Raw genomic sequence first — 17,364 nt, 5'->3', positions numbered from 1 at the left:
ATCAGGAGAAAGGCCAACAAGGCACACGTCATGGCGAGAGTCTGTTTTAACCACCTAACCAGGATGATGAGGAAGACAAAACATTCTATAAGCAGCTGGGAAAAGTCTCACGATCACTAACTCTTGTTCTCATGGAGACCTTCAACTCACCAGATGTCTGCTGGAAATACAATGCAGCAGAGAGGAAAACATCTAGGAGGTTCCTGGAATGTGTGGAAGATAACTTCCTGATGCAGCTGATGAATGAGCCAACTAGGGAAGTTGGACCTGTTGTCCATGGACAGAGAAGGACTCGTGGGTGATGTGATGGTTGGAGCGTGTCTTGGCCATAGCAATAATGAAATGATAGTTTTCAGTTCTTGGAGAAGTAAGAAATGTGTGTGTGTGTGTGTGAGCAGAACTGCCATCTTGGACTTCCAGGGAGCAGACTGATCTTTTAAGAGGAATCACTCACAAAGTCCTTTGGGAGGCAGTCCTGAAGGGCAAGGGAGTCCAGGAAGGCTGGATGTTCTTCAAGAAGGAAAACCTAAAGATGCAGAAGCAGCCTGTCCCCATGTGCTGAAAGACAAACCAGCAGGGAAGAAGACTAGCCTAGCTGAAAAGAGCGCTTTGGCTGGAACTCAGGAAAAAAAGGAGATTACGATCTTTAGAAGAAGGGGTGCGAAACTCAGAAGGACAGAGATGTCATGAGGTTATGCAAGGAGAAAAGTAGAAGGGCCAAAGCCCGGCTAGAACTTTTTCTGTTTAATGCTATAAAAGACAATAAAAAATGTTTCTATAAATAACATTGGCAACAAAAGGAAAAGGCTGAGGTACTTAATGCCTTCTTTGCCTCAGTCTTTAATAGAAAGACCAGTTATTCTCTGGGTACACAGGCCCCTGATCTGGCACAGGGATGGGGAGCAGAATGAAGCCCCTATAATCCAATAGGGAAATGGTTTGCAACCTGCTACGCCACTTAGACGCATACTGGTCTACAGGGCTGGATGAGATCCACTGAAGGGTACTGAGGGAACTGATGGAAGTTCTCGATGAGCCACCTTCCACCATTTATCAGCAGTTCCAGCTAACGGGGGAGGTCCCAGGAGACTGGAGGTTTGCAAATGTGATGCCCATCTACAAAAAGGGCCTGAAAGAGAATCTAGGGAAGTACAGGCCTGTCAATCTGATCTCGATGGTGGGGAAAGTTATGGAGCAGGTCATCTTGAGTTCCATCACACAGAACCTACAGGACAACCAAGTGATCAAGCCAAGTCAGCATGGGTTTATGAAAGGCAGGCACTGTTTGACTAACCTTATTTTTTTCTAAGACAAGGTGACCTGGTTAGTGAATGAGGGAAAGGCTGTGGGTGTTTTCTACCTAGATATTAGTAAAACTTTTGACACCATTTCCCACAGAATTCTCCTGGAAAAAATGGCTGGATGGTGTACTCTTCACTGGGTAAAAAACTGGCTGGATGGCAGGGCCTGAAGTGTAGTGGGAAATGGAGTCAAATCCAGTGGGAGGCTGGTCACAAGTGGTGCCCCCCAGGGCTCAGTGTTGGGGCCAGTTCTGCTTAATATCTTTATCAATGTTCTAGACAAGGGGATCAAAGGCAGCCTCAGTAACTTTGCAGGTGACACTGAGTTGTGCAGGAGAGTCTCTCTGTTTGAGGTAGAAAGGCTCTGCAGAGATATCTGGACAGTCTGGATCGATAAGCTGAAGCCAAATGCATGAGGGTCAACATGGCTCAGGGCCAAGTCCTCTACTTGGGTCACAGCAATCCCATGTAATTCTACAGGCCTGGGGAGGAGTGTTTGGAAAACTGCCTGGTGGAAAAGGACCTTGTTGTGTTGGTCAATAGCCACCTGAACAAGAGCCAGCAGTGTGCCCAGGTGGCCAAGACAGCCAACAGAACCCTGGCTTGTATCAGGAACAGCGTGATCAGCGTGAGCAGGGAAGTGATTTTGCCCCTGTATTCAGCACTGGTGAAGCCACACCTCAAATGCTGTGCTCAGGTTTGGGCCCCTCCTACAAGAGTGGGACTGAGCTACTGGAGCACATCCAGAGGAGGGCAATGAAGCTGGTGAAGGATCTGGAGAACAAGTCTTATGAGGACCAGCTGAGGGAACTGGGTTGTTTAGTCTGGAGAAGAGGAGACTGCGGAGAGACTTTATTGCTCTCTACAACTACCTAAAAAGAGATTATGGTGAGGTGGGTGCTGGTCTCTCTTCCCAAGTAATAAGTGATAGGACAAGAGGAAATGGCCTCAGGTTGTGCCAGGAGAGATTTAGATTGGATATTAGGAAAAAATTCTTCATGGTAAGGGTTGTGAAGTGTTGGAACAGGCTGCCCAGGGAAGCAGTTGAGTCACCATCCCCGGAGGTATTTAAAAGATGTGCAGATGTGGTGCTTAGGGACATGGTTTAGTGGTGAACTTGGCAGTATTAGGTTAAGAGTTGGACTTTATGATCTTAAAGGTCTTTTCCAACTTAAATGATTCTATGATTCTATGATTCTGTGATTATCCCTGGCATTTTCTCTGTATCTACATTAGATGACCAAGCATGCAATAGGTGTCGTAATACAACCTGTTCAATACCTCTGCAAGTACTTTTGAACAATTTTGAAAATTAATTACTAAGCACAACCAAGGTCTGAATAGAAACAGCAGTTCCTTATGCATATTCTTTGATTCCTCCCCTTGCAAACATGAATAAAGCTAGTTTTAGTTAAATTATTCCATATTTATCAGACCACCAGTTGAAAGAATATGAAGGATCTAGAAATTCAGTTTAATGGCAGGAAAACAAGCAGATGCCACTGCAATCAACGGAAGATAATTACCCTCATATGCACTGATATCCATGGAATATTGGCCAAAGTCTGCACTTCAAACTCTATCATATACTTTCAAATCATGTTATGTCTTAAAATAACTTTTCTACACTGTCAACAGCCACAGCTATCTGAATAACATCTAGAAGAGATCCACAGTGCACAAACTTAACAGGCAATTGTCCCTTGTTTTCTTTTAGGTTAGTGACTCCAGGTTTAGTCAGACAAATGTGAGAGCTGATGCAAGGAAGGGAGCAGGAGCACATGGCTCGATTATAGAGATGTATGAGCTCTCCGTTTGGCCAGCAATCAGCTGCTAGATAGAATGAAAAACCCAAATGAAGCTGAGCTTCACTCACCGTATCACATGTAACAGTTGGTGAGTTTATGGGGCTAATGACATCTTTTAATGGAATGAATCTCCTGATCGAAATATAAGGTTATAGAGATATGACTGTAGGTGAACTTTGATCTCTTTGCCATTTCTCCTAGCAGGTACAAGTTTAGAATGGATGTTTCATTGCAAGAATCTTCAGGTATCAGTAGATAAGTTCTGAGGAAGACTTAAGACAGTGTTTTTGGAATTTTCTCAAACTTATAGATGAATTCCCTGAAAGTGGTAAATTGCTTAGCCTAGTAATACATATATGATTCAAGGAAAAAAGACCTTGATAGATTCTGATGATCTTAAAGGTGGATATAAAGTATAATGAAGTTCCAGCTATCTACCTACTTCTAGGGGACACAGCACCATGTAGAAACTCATGATTAACATTGCACCTCTCTGAAAATAAATGCCACAGTCAACAGAATCAGATTATAAACATTAAGAAAAACCCCAAACTTTATTTGGAAAGACTGCTCCAATAACTGACAAATTTTATAAAATGAAATTAGCAGCCAGTACTATTTGTACGGGGTAGCATTTGGCAAAGAAAGGTGGTATGTATCCACAAAGCTATAAATACTGCCAGGAATGTGACTGTTTAATTAGTATAGCCTAACCGTTTGGCAGAAAATAACAGAAGTGAGACCTCATTTATAACTTTAAATAAAACCCAAGAAGTTAAAGTGTCTACAAAATGTACAAATAAGTTATTGATACTTTGGAAAATTGTTCTGTAATATGGACACAAACTATAAAACAGCAATCAGGAAGGCTCTTCATAAAGGCTTAGTACTGCCTCTGCCAGTGGTTAGAAAACAAATTTCTTTTAAAGCATACTCTACATGTTGTCTTTTCTTTCTTGCCAATTTCAAGCTTGTTAAAAAAAAGGCAATCTTGGCTTAAAGCAATGTTTTGGAATGTGCTCCAACATGATTGATCTGTCCTCATTCTTTTGGCAACTTAGCTAAAGTATTTTCATCAAATTTTATGATTTTATATGATTTGAAGTAATAAAGTATGACAGCCACAAACTGATGACCTTAGAGAATTCTCTTTCTAAAAAATGCATCACCATAGCCATATTACAGACCTGAATTGTGAAATTATTTTTTTCGATTTTCCCAGCTGTTTCTGCAATTTAAGCATACTCTAAGGGCTATGTTTTTTCCCATCTGTGCTTTCATTTTTAAATTGACTTTCTTCAAGAATACGCGCCAAAGTCTTACACAAAATAATAGACTATTTCATGAACAAATCCCACGAATAATCACTGAAAAGCTATCAACTATTTCTTCTATTTAATCTGAATATATTAATACCTCTTTCTGTCTTCCCTGCAATTTTCTTAAGATAAGACTCATTGCTTGACTTATTCCCTCAAGAGCAGAATTTCTGAAAGAAGACGCATCACTAATAATCAGCTATTAATTTCTGACAACTACTTTGTCCAAAATAACCATCACATAATCAAGGATGATGTATCAACACAAGTCCTATACTCCAGCTATTAATTGAATTAAAAAGAGATGCAAATTTATCTTCCCATAACTAGCTAGGTGGCAAAGGAAAATCTAGCAAATAATCCTTGCTGCACATTCCAAATCTGAGCAAAATACTGGAGAAGACAGACATGCTGTACAAATCTAACTGCCAAGCTTCTCAATTCATGGATGAGGACTGAAGCATTTCATCCCTGTGCCACCCCCTCTTGTAAATGTCCCAAGACGTTCCCCCTCCTTCAGAAGGTGCAGCTGCTTATAAAGGAATAAAGCTCCTTGGAAGGAGCTGGTGAATAGTAGTCTGCGAAAAATCATGCCACAAAGAGTCTTGCAAAATGACTGCTAACTCTCAGTGTTGCTGATGAAGCGTTGGCTGCCTTCACTGGAGCCTGTATTGAAAAAGATCTTCCACCCCCTCGCAGGAAAACCCAAGAGCCTTACTTTCTGAGAGCATGCAATGGGAACATGTTCTGCTCTTGCTAAGGTCAGTGGGAGAGGATGAGCGTTTTGAATGAAAGCAATTCTTCTATTCATCTTTGAATAAAGACGAAAGTAAGCATCTGCCACTAAAATAAAAATACGAAATGTAGTTGTAAAAATTCATACATTCTACAGTTTTTCATCGTATGATGAAGACAAAGGGAAATATAAGCAAAGAGGGATGAGCGCATATCTTGGTTCAAGCCAGGAAAAAAGATTTTATGATGTATGCATGCAGAGAATGCACAAAAGTAGGAGAGGATTAGGCAGTATGAAGGAAAGCACACACAGGCTTTATGTAATCATGCTGCGTAGGATTTTTAGGGGAGAAAAACCCACAAGAAGCTCCAAAGCCACTTAATAGGTCAGTATGATTTGGATGCTTCATGTTGCTCTAAATTAGAATAAATGAGCCAGATCATGAAACTGGCTTTAAATCTTAAAATAAATCCCTTTTGATGTTCATATTTCATGTTTTCAAGTAAGCACAAATATCATATTCCCTAATTCCCTATTAGTTATTTAATATTTTTAAGTTGGAAAACAGCTGTGAGGATGAACTGTTAAACTGGAGTCAAGAGAATACTTCAATGATTTAGAATACATTGCATGAATGAGATAGTTATTTAAAAGAGGTTAGATATTTGGAGATAGGCTTATACTTACAGATATTCAAATAAGATAAATTATGAAAATGCAGATCTGTGTGTCCAAACAAAACTGCTTTCTAACCAGAACCACCAGACGCCTTAAATTGTAATCACAGGTTTTGCGTACTGTAATCAGAGCAACCTCACAGCTGTGTCTTTTAACTGGGCAGTTGCCTAAGCCTATACCATAAAATGTTTACCTTACCTTTAAGGCCAGAATTAACTAATTTTCTAGTAGTGTGTTTTGGACTAACTCAGTGATAACATTTTCAAAGAAGTCATGCAGTACGGTAATCCTATTTGCACAGATGACTCATTTTGATCTCTGTCTAGTGAGTGAAGAACCAACCTTGAAGAATGATGTTTAATAGCCATGATTATTTTATGAAAGAATCAGAGCTTTTTTTTATTAGGGCCTTTTTTCTAAATTAAAAAGACACAATATTTTCAGTGCGTTCTTATATGGTAGTTCTCTGATGTACCTGAGATGTCTCACTCCTTTTTTTCTCTCCATGTCCTTTTTTTCCCCAATGTCCCTTTTAACTGCAGACGTGCATTGAGTTTGCCAGGTGAGGCCATATCCTCAATCTTTATAAAGGCATTACAATACTTGACTGAGCTACTGAGGTAAATAAAATGCATTCTAGAGATCTCCCTTCATTTTCTTTTAAGACAGGTGCATTTGAGCAAAGGACTTCACGAAGTTGTCTATAGTGATGTCCAGTTCTCCTGCTTCAGTTGCTAAAGTTGATTTTAGCTCATAAATTGTTTAATCCCCACATGTCTAGCCTTTTCAGAGGGAAGCATAGTGCTATTCTCAGACTTCATGGAGCAGCATCTAACTTCAGTGAAAAGTAACTTATTTCTATATAAAAGCCTTCAGATTTCTGCACATCTCCTTGGATTATGGTGCACTAGATACCATCTTGCACTACTTTTTAAGTTGAATGATCACTATGCTCTGATATCTCATAGCCTAATCAACAAGGATGACAAGACAAAGATCTCTTCCCTTTACTACACATTTAAAAGCCACTAATCTTACAACAGAAACGAAGCAGCTGACCTAAAAGATGTCAGTAAAATTTTATAATTTTCCAACATTTTTGGTCAAATTAAGCTTGTCTCTGAGTGGGGAAGCTTTTGAAAATGAGGAATATCCAGCCAAAGGTAACGCTAAAAAGAATTGATCCATGGGAAGAACTCTAACCATCAAAGTGTGATAGCAATTGAAGATACCCATGTTAAGCGATCATGCCAAACCACAGCTGATTGTACTCTCCCTTTTAGTATTCAAAACGGTTATTACACAAAGAACACCTCAAGGCTGTCTAAAGGCTTCATTTAAACCCTTGTAGTACATCTGGGACGTAAGTATGCTTATGCAGCAGTACAGCAGATGTAGGTCAAGCTTGTGCCAGATCTGAAATCTCTGTTGTGCATTTTGGTTCACCAACTGCATGGGGAGAATGGAGCGAACACACAAATACTGCTTTGAAAGTTTGGTCAGACTGAACAAAAAGGAAATCAAGCTAAGAATATGCTTCCAGTTTTAGAGGTTTTAACTTTTTACTACACTCTGTCGTTTCTTTTGTCTCTTTTACAAAACAACTGTGAAGTCAAAAATAAAATCAAGTCGTTGTTCAAGTAATATTTAAGGGGGAAACATTCTAAGCTGATAGATCTAGCAATTGATTTGTAGCTGGTCAGAAGGGGAAGGGCTACACCTGGACAATGGTTTGGTGGAATATTAAATCATAAGCTGCTTTTTCCTCACTGCTGTGGAAGACATACAATAATGTTCAAAGATCATCCTCACTACAAGCCATTATTCATATTAGGATAATAGTCTCAAAATAATTTTTTTAAAACAAGACATCAATCTGTTTTACCATTTTCCTCAGATTAGGAATTGGTGGTGGCTTAGAATTCATGCTTAATGCTATTTGTTACTACCTAGTTATCCTCTTCGCAGATACAGCATGAAGCTTAAAAATGATTATGGTTCTTTTGGTAGAACAATGTTGGGGTGAAGCAAAAGTTTGATTCTAGAAACTTCTAGAAATTTCCTCAGTCAATAAAAAAGAAATCACACGTTCGAGATTTTTAACAGAAAATTCAAACATAAGCAATGACTCATGAAAGAAATATGAAATATTTTCAAAGTTATTGAGAAAATTATATTAAAGAAGCATTGAGAAAAATCAGACTGCTTTTGGATAATCCAGACATGGAAAGAAAGACTTCACTAGAGGTTAACTGAATTTTCTTCTTGCTACTAATTCTCTCATTGCCTTCCTTGAAAACAATGTATTCTCTTATAAAATGACTACCAAAAAAAGGCCTTATTAGTTTAGACATAGCAATTCCTTTGGAATCAAGTATTTAATCAAGTTTTTGCATTCCTAAATATTAAGTATTTAAAGTATTTATAGGTTTTCTTACTGTTTCATGGCTTCATTGAAATTCTGATAAAATTGTGCACATAGCAGTGTTAAATGACATCTGACCTCTTCTCTGACTTCTGGCCGTGTGATGAAAAATGCTTTTGAAAATATTTAAGTCTAGATACAGGAAGATACTCCCAAGCTTTTGTCTTCTAAAAAATCCCCATCGCTGCCAAGGCTAGTGAAGCTGCTCTGGTGGCTGCAGTGGTGGGAGCACCAAGGTTGAAAGACTTCAAGCGCCCACAAGCATTCTTACTGCCACACCTTCTGCCTACCTCCTGCAAATCTCTGTTCCTGCCTTTAGAAAATGGCTGGACACACATTCCTTGTCATATTTGTGCTTCATCTCACAGAGCTTAACATCGTGAAACTTAACATAAATTCATAACAGATAAGGAACAAATTTCTTTAGCAAGGCAGCCAGCAGACATACTGTACTACCCCCACCCCCCAACATTTAAAGAATGCAACTATCTTCTCTCTTTCCTTTCCCATGTAGCTTGAGAATTACATCCAAGACAGTATGAAGAAAGAAATGGTAGAGATCCAGCAAACTGCAGTGCAGAACCAGACTGCAGTAATGATTGAAATAGGCACAAACTTACTAAATCAAACAGCTGAACAGACCCGCAAATTAACAGATGTTGAAGCACAAGTAAGTAATGAATTTTAACCTAAAAATGCTTCTGCTTCCCAAACACCTACAACCATACATTTAACATTTTAGTGGTACACCATTCAGTTCAACAATTAGAAGTCAATCATTACAATCGATAGCTCTACCTAGCTTAAAAGAACGTTACTATCTGGTAATACATAGTTCCATCTCAAGCCCGCTGTTGTCACTTGAAAGACTTCCATTACAACAGGATTTCAAGTGCGTCCAGCAAGACAAATGTTACATTCATCTTAAAGATAATGTACTTCAAACTTCTATACTATACCCAAGCATCAGTTGGGCAGTAGTATGTTTTTATACAACCCTTGTTGTATATCTCTGTTGGTTATTCACCTCTCACCACCAAACCTTAGCTAAAAGAGAGTTCCTTCACACTGTGTTTGTTCCATTTACCAGCCTAACTGCTCTTTTACACTTAAATTTTCTTTAGTATTTTTTAAAACTTATCAAGAAAAATGCATCTGTTTAATGAGTGTCTTCACCGATACTGTAAGTGGGTTAACAGCTCATTTCCAGCAGAATGGACTACATTATTTTTATTTAACAGAGGGATAAATAAATCAATCAAAGATGAATCAAGAGCAAATCAATTAGGAAGAAGCTACTAGAGAAGAATATTCACATAGAAGTAAACTTTTCTACTGTAGATGTTATTCTCTAAATTATTTAAACAAAAAGGGTTTATCTTTAGTTATTGCTTTAATTGAAAAGCATTAACTACAATAAGACATTCTGCGAAACGGGAAGCAGATTTTAATATGTTTTAAGGACAAATCCAATCAATGCAGAATGGTATGTTTTTGTAGTTTCGCTAACATGGTAAGAAAATTCCGATATATAATTCCCAAACCAAATAATGAATACAGCATGCAGAACATAATTTTATATAATTTAAATAGCGTGTAAAACCTAAACTCCTTATTAGACATTTTACTATCTGTAGAATTCATCCAATGACTTAAATTGCATTTTTTAACCAAAAACAAGCCTTTGTGTCCTCTTTGATAAACTGATAATTCATAGCTCACAGGTGTATTGAATTCAACTTTCTGATTGCATTATTCAGGAGTCCATTGTTTTGCATATGTTGGGATAATGTATTTATTCATTCACAGTAATGTTGTTATGGAAATTATTGAATTATTGTCTGCTTAAAGTAAGAAAATCATCACTGTAACTTTCATTCTCTGCTTGAAATTGCTGGTGACTGGGTTAAGGGCTTAATTAACAACATAAGGAAATTAACCAAACAATTGCTCTCTCAAGGACACTTACTTTTGGCAATAGTTTTCAATTACACTTAAGTGTGAAATCATGTCCTGAATGACTGTTTAACATGAAGGACATGAGTAATCAATTCTTCCTGCCAACAAAAGCCAAATTCTGCTGAATTAAAAAAACCTGTCCTGAAACAATGAGAAAATATTTCTAGAAAACATGCCTCAAAGTAAGGCAATCTGGTCCAGCCTAAAAATTATCTTCTATGTTTCCTAATACCTGCCTTTCTTCCTTTAAAGATGCAAATAAGTGTAGACAGTAGACAATACATATAGAAAAAAAATTAAAATGCAAGGACTGAGTCAATAGAAGTGTGGTCTCCACATAAACACCTTAAAAATATTATTTGGGATTATGGAAAATACCTGAAAGGGAGCTATCTAGCATATTTGGGACCGGGCCAAGTTTTCAGCCACTGAGAGATAAGCAAAATGCTTTGTTTCCATATCGGATTAAGAAAACTCAGCTTATTCTCTGAATAACAAAAATAATAGTTCCAGTAATGAAGTAAGAATATCATAACAGAGGGGAAGGTATGACAGCAAAACTCAAGTACATGGTAACTCTCAGTCATTGATCCGAAACGTAGCATACTACTGAAACATTCCAAATAATGCATGGAAGTTTTACAACAAAATTAGTGTAACTCTGTGCATCCTTTATTCTAATTCTATGAGCGTTTGTGCCCAAATGTAGTGTTTAAAAATATTTTTTGAATTATAGGCTTAAGTAGAGATTCGCATGATTTCATAAAAGAAATTATAACCTATTTAAAAGAGTTATCTTGATTTTCAAATATGTTTCTAAATTTTATTTAGGTATTAAACCAGACAACCAGACTTGAACTTCAGCTTTTGGAACACTCTCTTTCAACAAACAAACTAGAAAGACAGATTTCAGATCAGACCAATGAGATAACTAAATTACAAGAAAAAAACAGGTAAGTTTGCCTATCAACCTGATAAAATGTTATTCCCTGAAGTGCCCTTTTAATGGTTTAAGAAAAAAAATGTACTCAAGTAGGAAAATAAGGCCTTGTACAGAAGGTCCCCACAGCCAGCTTTGCTCATTACAAAGAGCATAGATTTAAAGCCTAAAGAATCATGCAGGTTTATTCTGCTTGTGTTCTGTTTCTATGTCAGTCTTCATTATCTAACGTTCCCTTTTATACGAGGAACCTCAGGCTATAACTGAAATACTTCTCAGTACTTCAGTTGCAGCCAATTCATATTCTTCTTTAGACTTATCGAGATGAAGTTATGGATTACATAGCCTGACTTAAACTAACAAAGTACAGCCACATCTCTAAAATTTTATTCCCATTTAGTACATCCTCAAATACAATCAGGTCATTCCAACAATTTTTTTGTAACCTGGACAGAAAAGTCAAATACTACTTGTATTCAGTGTTCCTTTCTAATCAGTCTTTTGACATTCAGACTGAAACCCAACTATTACTCCTGCCCATTTCTGTACTCAGCTGTTGTCCAAAGGCTCATACCTCTTTTCAGCCAGTTTCATTTTCATATTACCAAGGTCTTACTTTACTTTTGGCAATAAATAGTTTACAGAGAGATCTAAAAGCAGCAATAACAGTAAGTTTTCTCCTTCAAAGCCATGTTTTTCAATGAGAACCATATGTCCAAAGTGCTTTTTATTTTAAAAGAATTAGCTTAAAAAAACAGGACACGTTTTGACATTTTTGTTCACTACTACACTACACTTATATACTCCCTAAAGGTTTTATCTACCAGCTGAACAAAAACAAGCATCCCTATAAAAAGAAAAGCAACACTGAATTTTAAAATGTCACTTTTTTTTTTTTTTTGTGTTGAACTCTGTATATTTTGGTCTACCCGTGTAAAAACCTATGAAAACTCAAAAGCTTTATGTCTTACAGAAGACAACATGACATCAAGCTAATCTGCTTGAACCTTAGTTGTGAGGTTCAGGATTTTTTTTCAGTAACATCAATGGATTTTAGGTGAATTTCCTAAGCTAACTTCCTTCTGGCCATGCATCCTTTATCATCAGTTTTATCAGAGCCTGCATCAGAACAATTACCAATGAAATTATTTTCTAACCAATCACCTACTCATGCCAGGTCCAGAACTGGAGATGGGTAATACATCTTCAAGTAATATTTCCATGTCTTAACACCATAAAATATATACGTAAATAAATGTTATTATGACTACAGGACATTTTAAAAGTTCATAGGATAATTTTCAAATAAGTTTCATCTTTTAAAGGGGTAAAACCAAGAAATCTTTCACTATTAGAAAGTAAAATCTGTGAGAGAATGGTATTCAAGACACTTCACAGGCTTAAGTAATGGTTACTTTGGGTCTACATCCACTTCATAGTCCTGTACTCCTAACACTACTATACTTTTTTTGGGTCCAAACTATATCTTTCCTTTCATAATATTGAATTATCAAACACCCAATTATTACGCTTCGATAGCCTGCAATAGAGACTATAGTCAATAATGTTGTTTATTAATGTACTAATTAGTTACGTAACAAATAAAAGCATATATATCAAGGTAAACTCAGCTGTCATGTAGCTTTGTACTGCAAGCCTGGCATTAGAGACTGAATTTGAGCACTTACGAAGAAAGAAACTTCTGCAACAGGCTTAATTCTCTTTACATCAGCTCAAAATTGGTTTTTTGAGAGCCTAATTGTAATCTTTTATTTAGCTTTCTAGAAAAAAGAGTTCTTGAGATGGAAGACAAGCACACACTTCAGCTGAAGTCAATAAAAGACGAAAAAGATCAGCTTCAAGTCCTAGTAGACAAACAGAATTCTATTATAGAAGAACTAGAAAAGCAGTTAGTTACAGCAACAGTAAACAACTCAGTTCTGCAAAAACAGCAACATGATCTGATGGAGACTGTTCATAACTTGCTTACTATGATATCTACACCAAACTGTAAGTAAAAGCAGACATGCTTATAGCATTCGACTGGCATTCCCTAATTTTTGTGTACATTACTACTTATAAAGTCTTACAACCAGTTTCCTCGTGGTTCTGCTTCTCAAAATGTATATTTTTTGCCTTAAATGCTGCATCTGAGTTAACTTTATTTTAGGCGTGGAGGGCAACGGTCATAACATTTATGTGCTTTCTCTTCAACGTTTTTGTCATCTTCAGTGGTTTGCCTGCCCACTTCTTCAGTGGTTCAACAAAATACAGAGATGCCAAGTATTCTTTATCTTACGTGGCATTCATTCTTCTGGCAATACACGCTGCCTTGGCCGTGTATCTATGTAGACGGCATGATGTAGGCCTGTAGCTAGACCATAAAGGTTAATTCCGCCACCTCTCACTACTCTATGAAGATAGAGTTGATCAAAGAAAGGACAAATTAAAGGCAAAGTAATCAGCACTGGACTGGTTATTAGTACCTATATACAATAGAAAGCACCAAGGCAGTAGGTACTCCCAAAAGTTCTCCAGTCTTTGACTAAAGCTTCCCTGTTTATCCTAAAAATCCCTCAGCTTAGCAAATTTTATAGGCAATAATCTCACCGCTAAGTGCCCGACAGCCCTGCAACAAATCATAGTCACCAAAATAGCTTCCAAATTTCTGCAGATTCACGTGCTCCATAAAAAAACCCCACAGAAACCATAAACTGAAATTTATGGCTGAACAGGATTTAAACAAACGAACAGATTTCTTATCTTGAATTTTATGTCTGATACAGAACTGAGAAATTAAGAAGGTATAGCTCTTCTACATAAAAAAATAAAGAATCTGGTATGTTTGACTGTAAAGTTTTCAGGGGGCTGGAAATACACAAGCATACAGAACCTCTAAAAATGGATTTAAAATTAAACACTAGGAAAAATCTAAAATAGTTGTCATTGCAAGTTAAAAGACATTATAGATGACCTACGCTACATTACTGTAAGTTGGATCACAGAAAAGGAAAAGAGTGTTCAGAAGTCCTCACTTTCACTAGTGTCCTAAATAATAATGTTGTGTGTTTTTCTATACAAAGTAAATCCCATTTTCTGTCTTAATAACTGACACTATCCCCTTAAATAACATTACCAAGGCTGTACATGTTCTTGCTGATCTTATCTGCTATGCTAGTGCACAACTAAGTAAACAAGTCAAAGTCATGTTGGCTACAACGCTGTTAAACACAGAGTGGAAAAAATAATGAATGTTTGCCAAAAAGACAAAATTAGCAAGGAAAACTTCTAGGACGGTATACAAACAATAGAGTGTGGAAAAGCAATTAAAACACCAAATGTGTTATTTTTATATTTAAGGCAAAGCACGTAAACAGGTAAATAATGAAGAAGCAAGCCAAAAATAACATAATAAGTAACTGTAATATAAGCATATATTTATATGGCACCTAAAACTTTCTACTAACTGGCTGTGCTTATTAGATTAAATTAAAAGGGAAAATACACAGAACCAACCCCAAAAGGGTCAAATATGAAATATCAGTCAGCAGGCAAAATGCCAGGAAATTCCAGCCTCCATAGTTAATAAAGAATGGAACAAAAGGATGAACCTTAGATTGTTCTGTAAAACAAGGAGGCTTAGGCATATCGATACGTATTTTTTACCAAATGAATTCCAGAAGGCATGATCCTTAGTTAGTTGGGCTGAGCTACTAAGCTTCAGCTTGGTACATATAAAGTTATTCCTGCTCAAAAAACTAGCTAAAACTTTGTAGAAGTAGTTATTCCATTCAGCTGTATTATAAAGGATTTCATAACTCTTATGTTAGATTTCACAGTTTTAGAGGACTGGCCAAACGTCATTATTAATAGAATCTGTTGCTAATTAGATATGTTTGTAACAGTAGTTTAATGCATGTTGAAGCTGTGCTGCATTCAAGAGTCCAGCAAAGGCAATAAATGAAAGCAGAAACTGTTCAGCTGAATGAGATGTTATGTCTTAAACTTCCTTATTCAACGTATTAATGTGTCAGCACTTTTCAACCTATCAAGCAACCACACTCATAATAATACCTTGATCTGTCATTTCTTTCAGGACCAGGCATAAATTTCAGAACTGCAAAGCTTTAGGCTGATTATATTATTAATTACTTCTTAGTAACTTTTATTCATCTCTGCTTACTTCTTAGTAACGTTTATTCATCTCCTCTTAATGCATCCAATTTCTGTTGTATTAGCAGCTAAGAACAACTTCATAGCTAAAGAGGAGCAAATCAGCTTCAAAGACTGTGCTGAAGCTTTCAAATCTGGACTGACAACAAGTGGCATCTACACTTTAACAGTTCCTAACACTGCACAAGAGAAGAAGGTAGGATGGCTATAAGGTGCTACTTAGGCATACTGTGTATTTAAAAGTTGTTTCATCTCGTAAATATGCTATTTGAAAGGCTAGTTAGTACTGAAGTTTATTAATTATTATGGCTTTGTTTTTATGAGCATTTCATCACTTATAGATCTGAGTATCTCACAGAAAGAAGAAAGTCCTTGCGGTGAAATCTTGTCTTAGTCGAAATGAATGAGAATTTTGTTGTTCACATCAGCATGACAGATTTGCATTCTTTCTTTCCACATAATTAACCTAATTAATGGAACATAGTATTGTAATTTCTTTATAATAAAATCTCTGACTCTAACACTGTTGCTCTACAGAATTAGTCGTCTCCCATCTCCTCTAAATTCTTAGTCCCTTCTTATGCCCAAGTCCCTTCAGGTGGCAAAAGGTGGTAAAATCAGGACTATGGATGAATACTCATGGATATGTATTCATGTAAGCAATCGACTCATGTATGGGTTCAGGTTCTTTGCTATGCAGAGCTGTAAGGGCAGTTGTGTAACAATTAGATTAACCATTAGATCAGCCCAACTGACACTGGGTAACAGAGAGGACTTTCCTGGAAAATACTGCTCTGATATAAATAAAAGGTGGGAATTTGCAGTGGTTTCACAAGAACACTTCATATTTCTCCATGGATATTTTCCCCCTCCTCCGTGTTTAACTGCTGTGAACTTGAACATCATATTAAGTTAAAGCAATACACTGTACCTCTAAAGAAGAGGCCTTGAGTTAAAAGTGGCACTCGGATGAAATCCTGGATGACTGGCAGGGATGCTTCATCTACTGAAGTAAATAAAATCATAAAGGTTCAGATAGTACAATTCAATTGAAACAATCAATAAAAATCTGAAAGGGAGAAAGTACCAAGTGGATTATGAGGGTAAAAAGCACAAACTGCATTCTGAGGAGTGAAATTTGTTTCCAACTTTTCGTCACAGCAGATGACATCACATTCCAGATAGGATGAAAGATAGATGAGTAGGCTAAGGGACATCTGAATATGAATAAAAATGCTTAATATATTTCTTTAGCAAACAATAAATACTTTTCTAATTTTTTATTTTATAATTACATATTGTAGACAGTTCCTTGCAAAAAAAGGAAGTATTTAATGGAATTTCTAAGGCTCTACTTGATTGTATCAGAAATACTTGGGAAACAAAATTAAAATGTACAAAAGCAGAGAAAAATGAAGACACACGTGGAAAAGCAATTGGTGAAACTCCGACTGAGGCTTTATTTTTTCCCCTCAAAGTTTGATAGCAAAGGTTTATAAGTTAAGTTCACCAGTGACTGGTCTTTGAAGTGCCAGAACTTCATCTAGCCCAAGTCAGACATTGTGGTCTTTACCCTAACAAAAGATTTTCAACTAAAGGAAATAAGCAATTTGTTTGGGTAAGATCCATAAAATACAATACAGAAAGCCTGCAATTTTTGCAGGTATCATCTAAAGAAATTATTACGGCTGTAGTCTGCTTCTTTTGGAACAAAAAAAAAAAGGAGGCTGATTTTCCTTTGGAATAGTTTAGTCTATGTTCAATACATCTGTTTCACGAGAAAATTAGTTACACGAGATGCAATAAAGTGTTTTATTACACTTGAAGCAGAATGGTATTTAAATAGCATAGGTATCTACAATCACAATTCTGAATGCCAAAGGAAATGCAAGCTACTGCATCTCTAAAGTAATAGATTGCAGCAGTCTTTGTTAGATATCTCGGGAAGGCTTATATTCCTTGAATTTCTTAATATTACTTGTCTCAAGCTTTTACTTTTGGTTTTACTTTAACTCTTAAATATAA

At 36.7% G+C, this 17,364-nt stretch overlaps 2 protein-coding genes across 5 annotated transcripts in view; one reads left to right on the top strand and one right to left on the bottom strand.

Annotated features, from left to right (window-relative positions):
- MCPH1 (microcephalin 1) overlaps window positions 1-17,364 on the bottom strand; it is a 126,299-nt gene that overhangs the window by 52,630 nt on the left and 56,305 nt on the right. The gene's annotated exons all lie outside the window — the stretch shown is intronic.
- The window catches only part of ANGPT2 (angiopoietin 2), a 43,471-nt gene that overhangs the window by 17,020 nt on the left and 9,087 nt on the right, over window positions 1-17,364 (top strand). Inside the window, exons 2-5 of one of the 4 annotated variants that reach the window (XM_009567794.2) lie at window positions 8,782-8,937; window positions 11,058-11,179; window positions 12,944-13,176; window positions 15,408-15,535. In XM_009567794.2, the coding sequence (XP_009566089.2) occupies window positions 8,782-8,937; window positions 11,058-11,179; window positions 12,944-13,176; window positions 15,408-15,535 (639 nt within the window). Of the gene's footprint in view, window positions 1-8,781; window positions 8,938-11,057; window positions 11,180-12,943; window positions 13,177-15,404; window positions 15,536-17,364 lie in introns of all 4 variants that reach the window. The other 3 variants (XM_009567793.2, XM_054062533.1, XM_009567795.2) reach the window with 3 other exon arrangements.

This window comes from Cuculus canorus, chromosome 3 (genome assembly GCF_017976375.1).
Source record: "Cuculus canorus isolate bCucCan1 chromosome 3, bCucCan1.pri, whole genome shotgun sequence".
Taxonomy (NCBI): Eukaryota; Metazoa; Chordata; class Aves; order Cuculiformes; family Cuculidae; genus Cuculus; species Cuculus canorus.
This window is presented reverse-complemented; position numbering and strand designations above follow the sequence as displayed.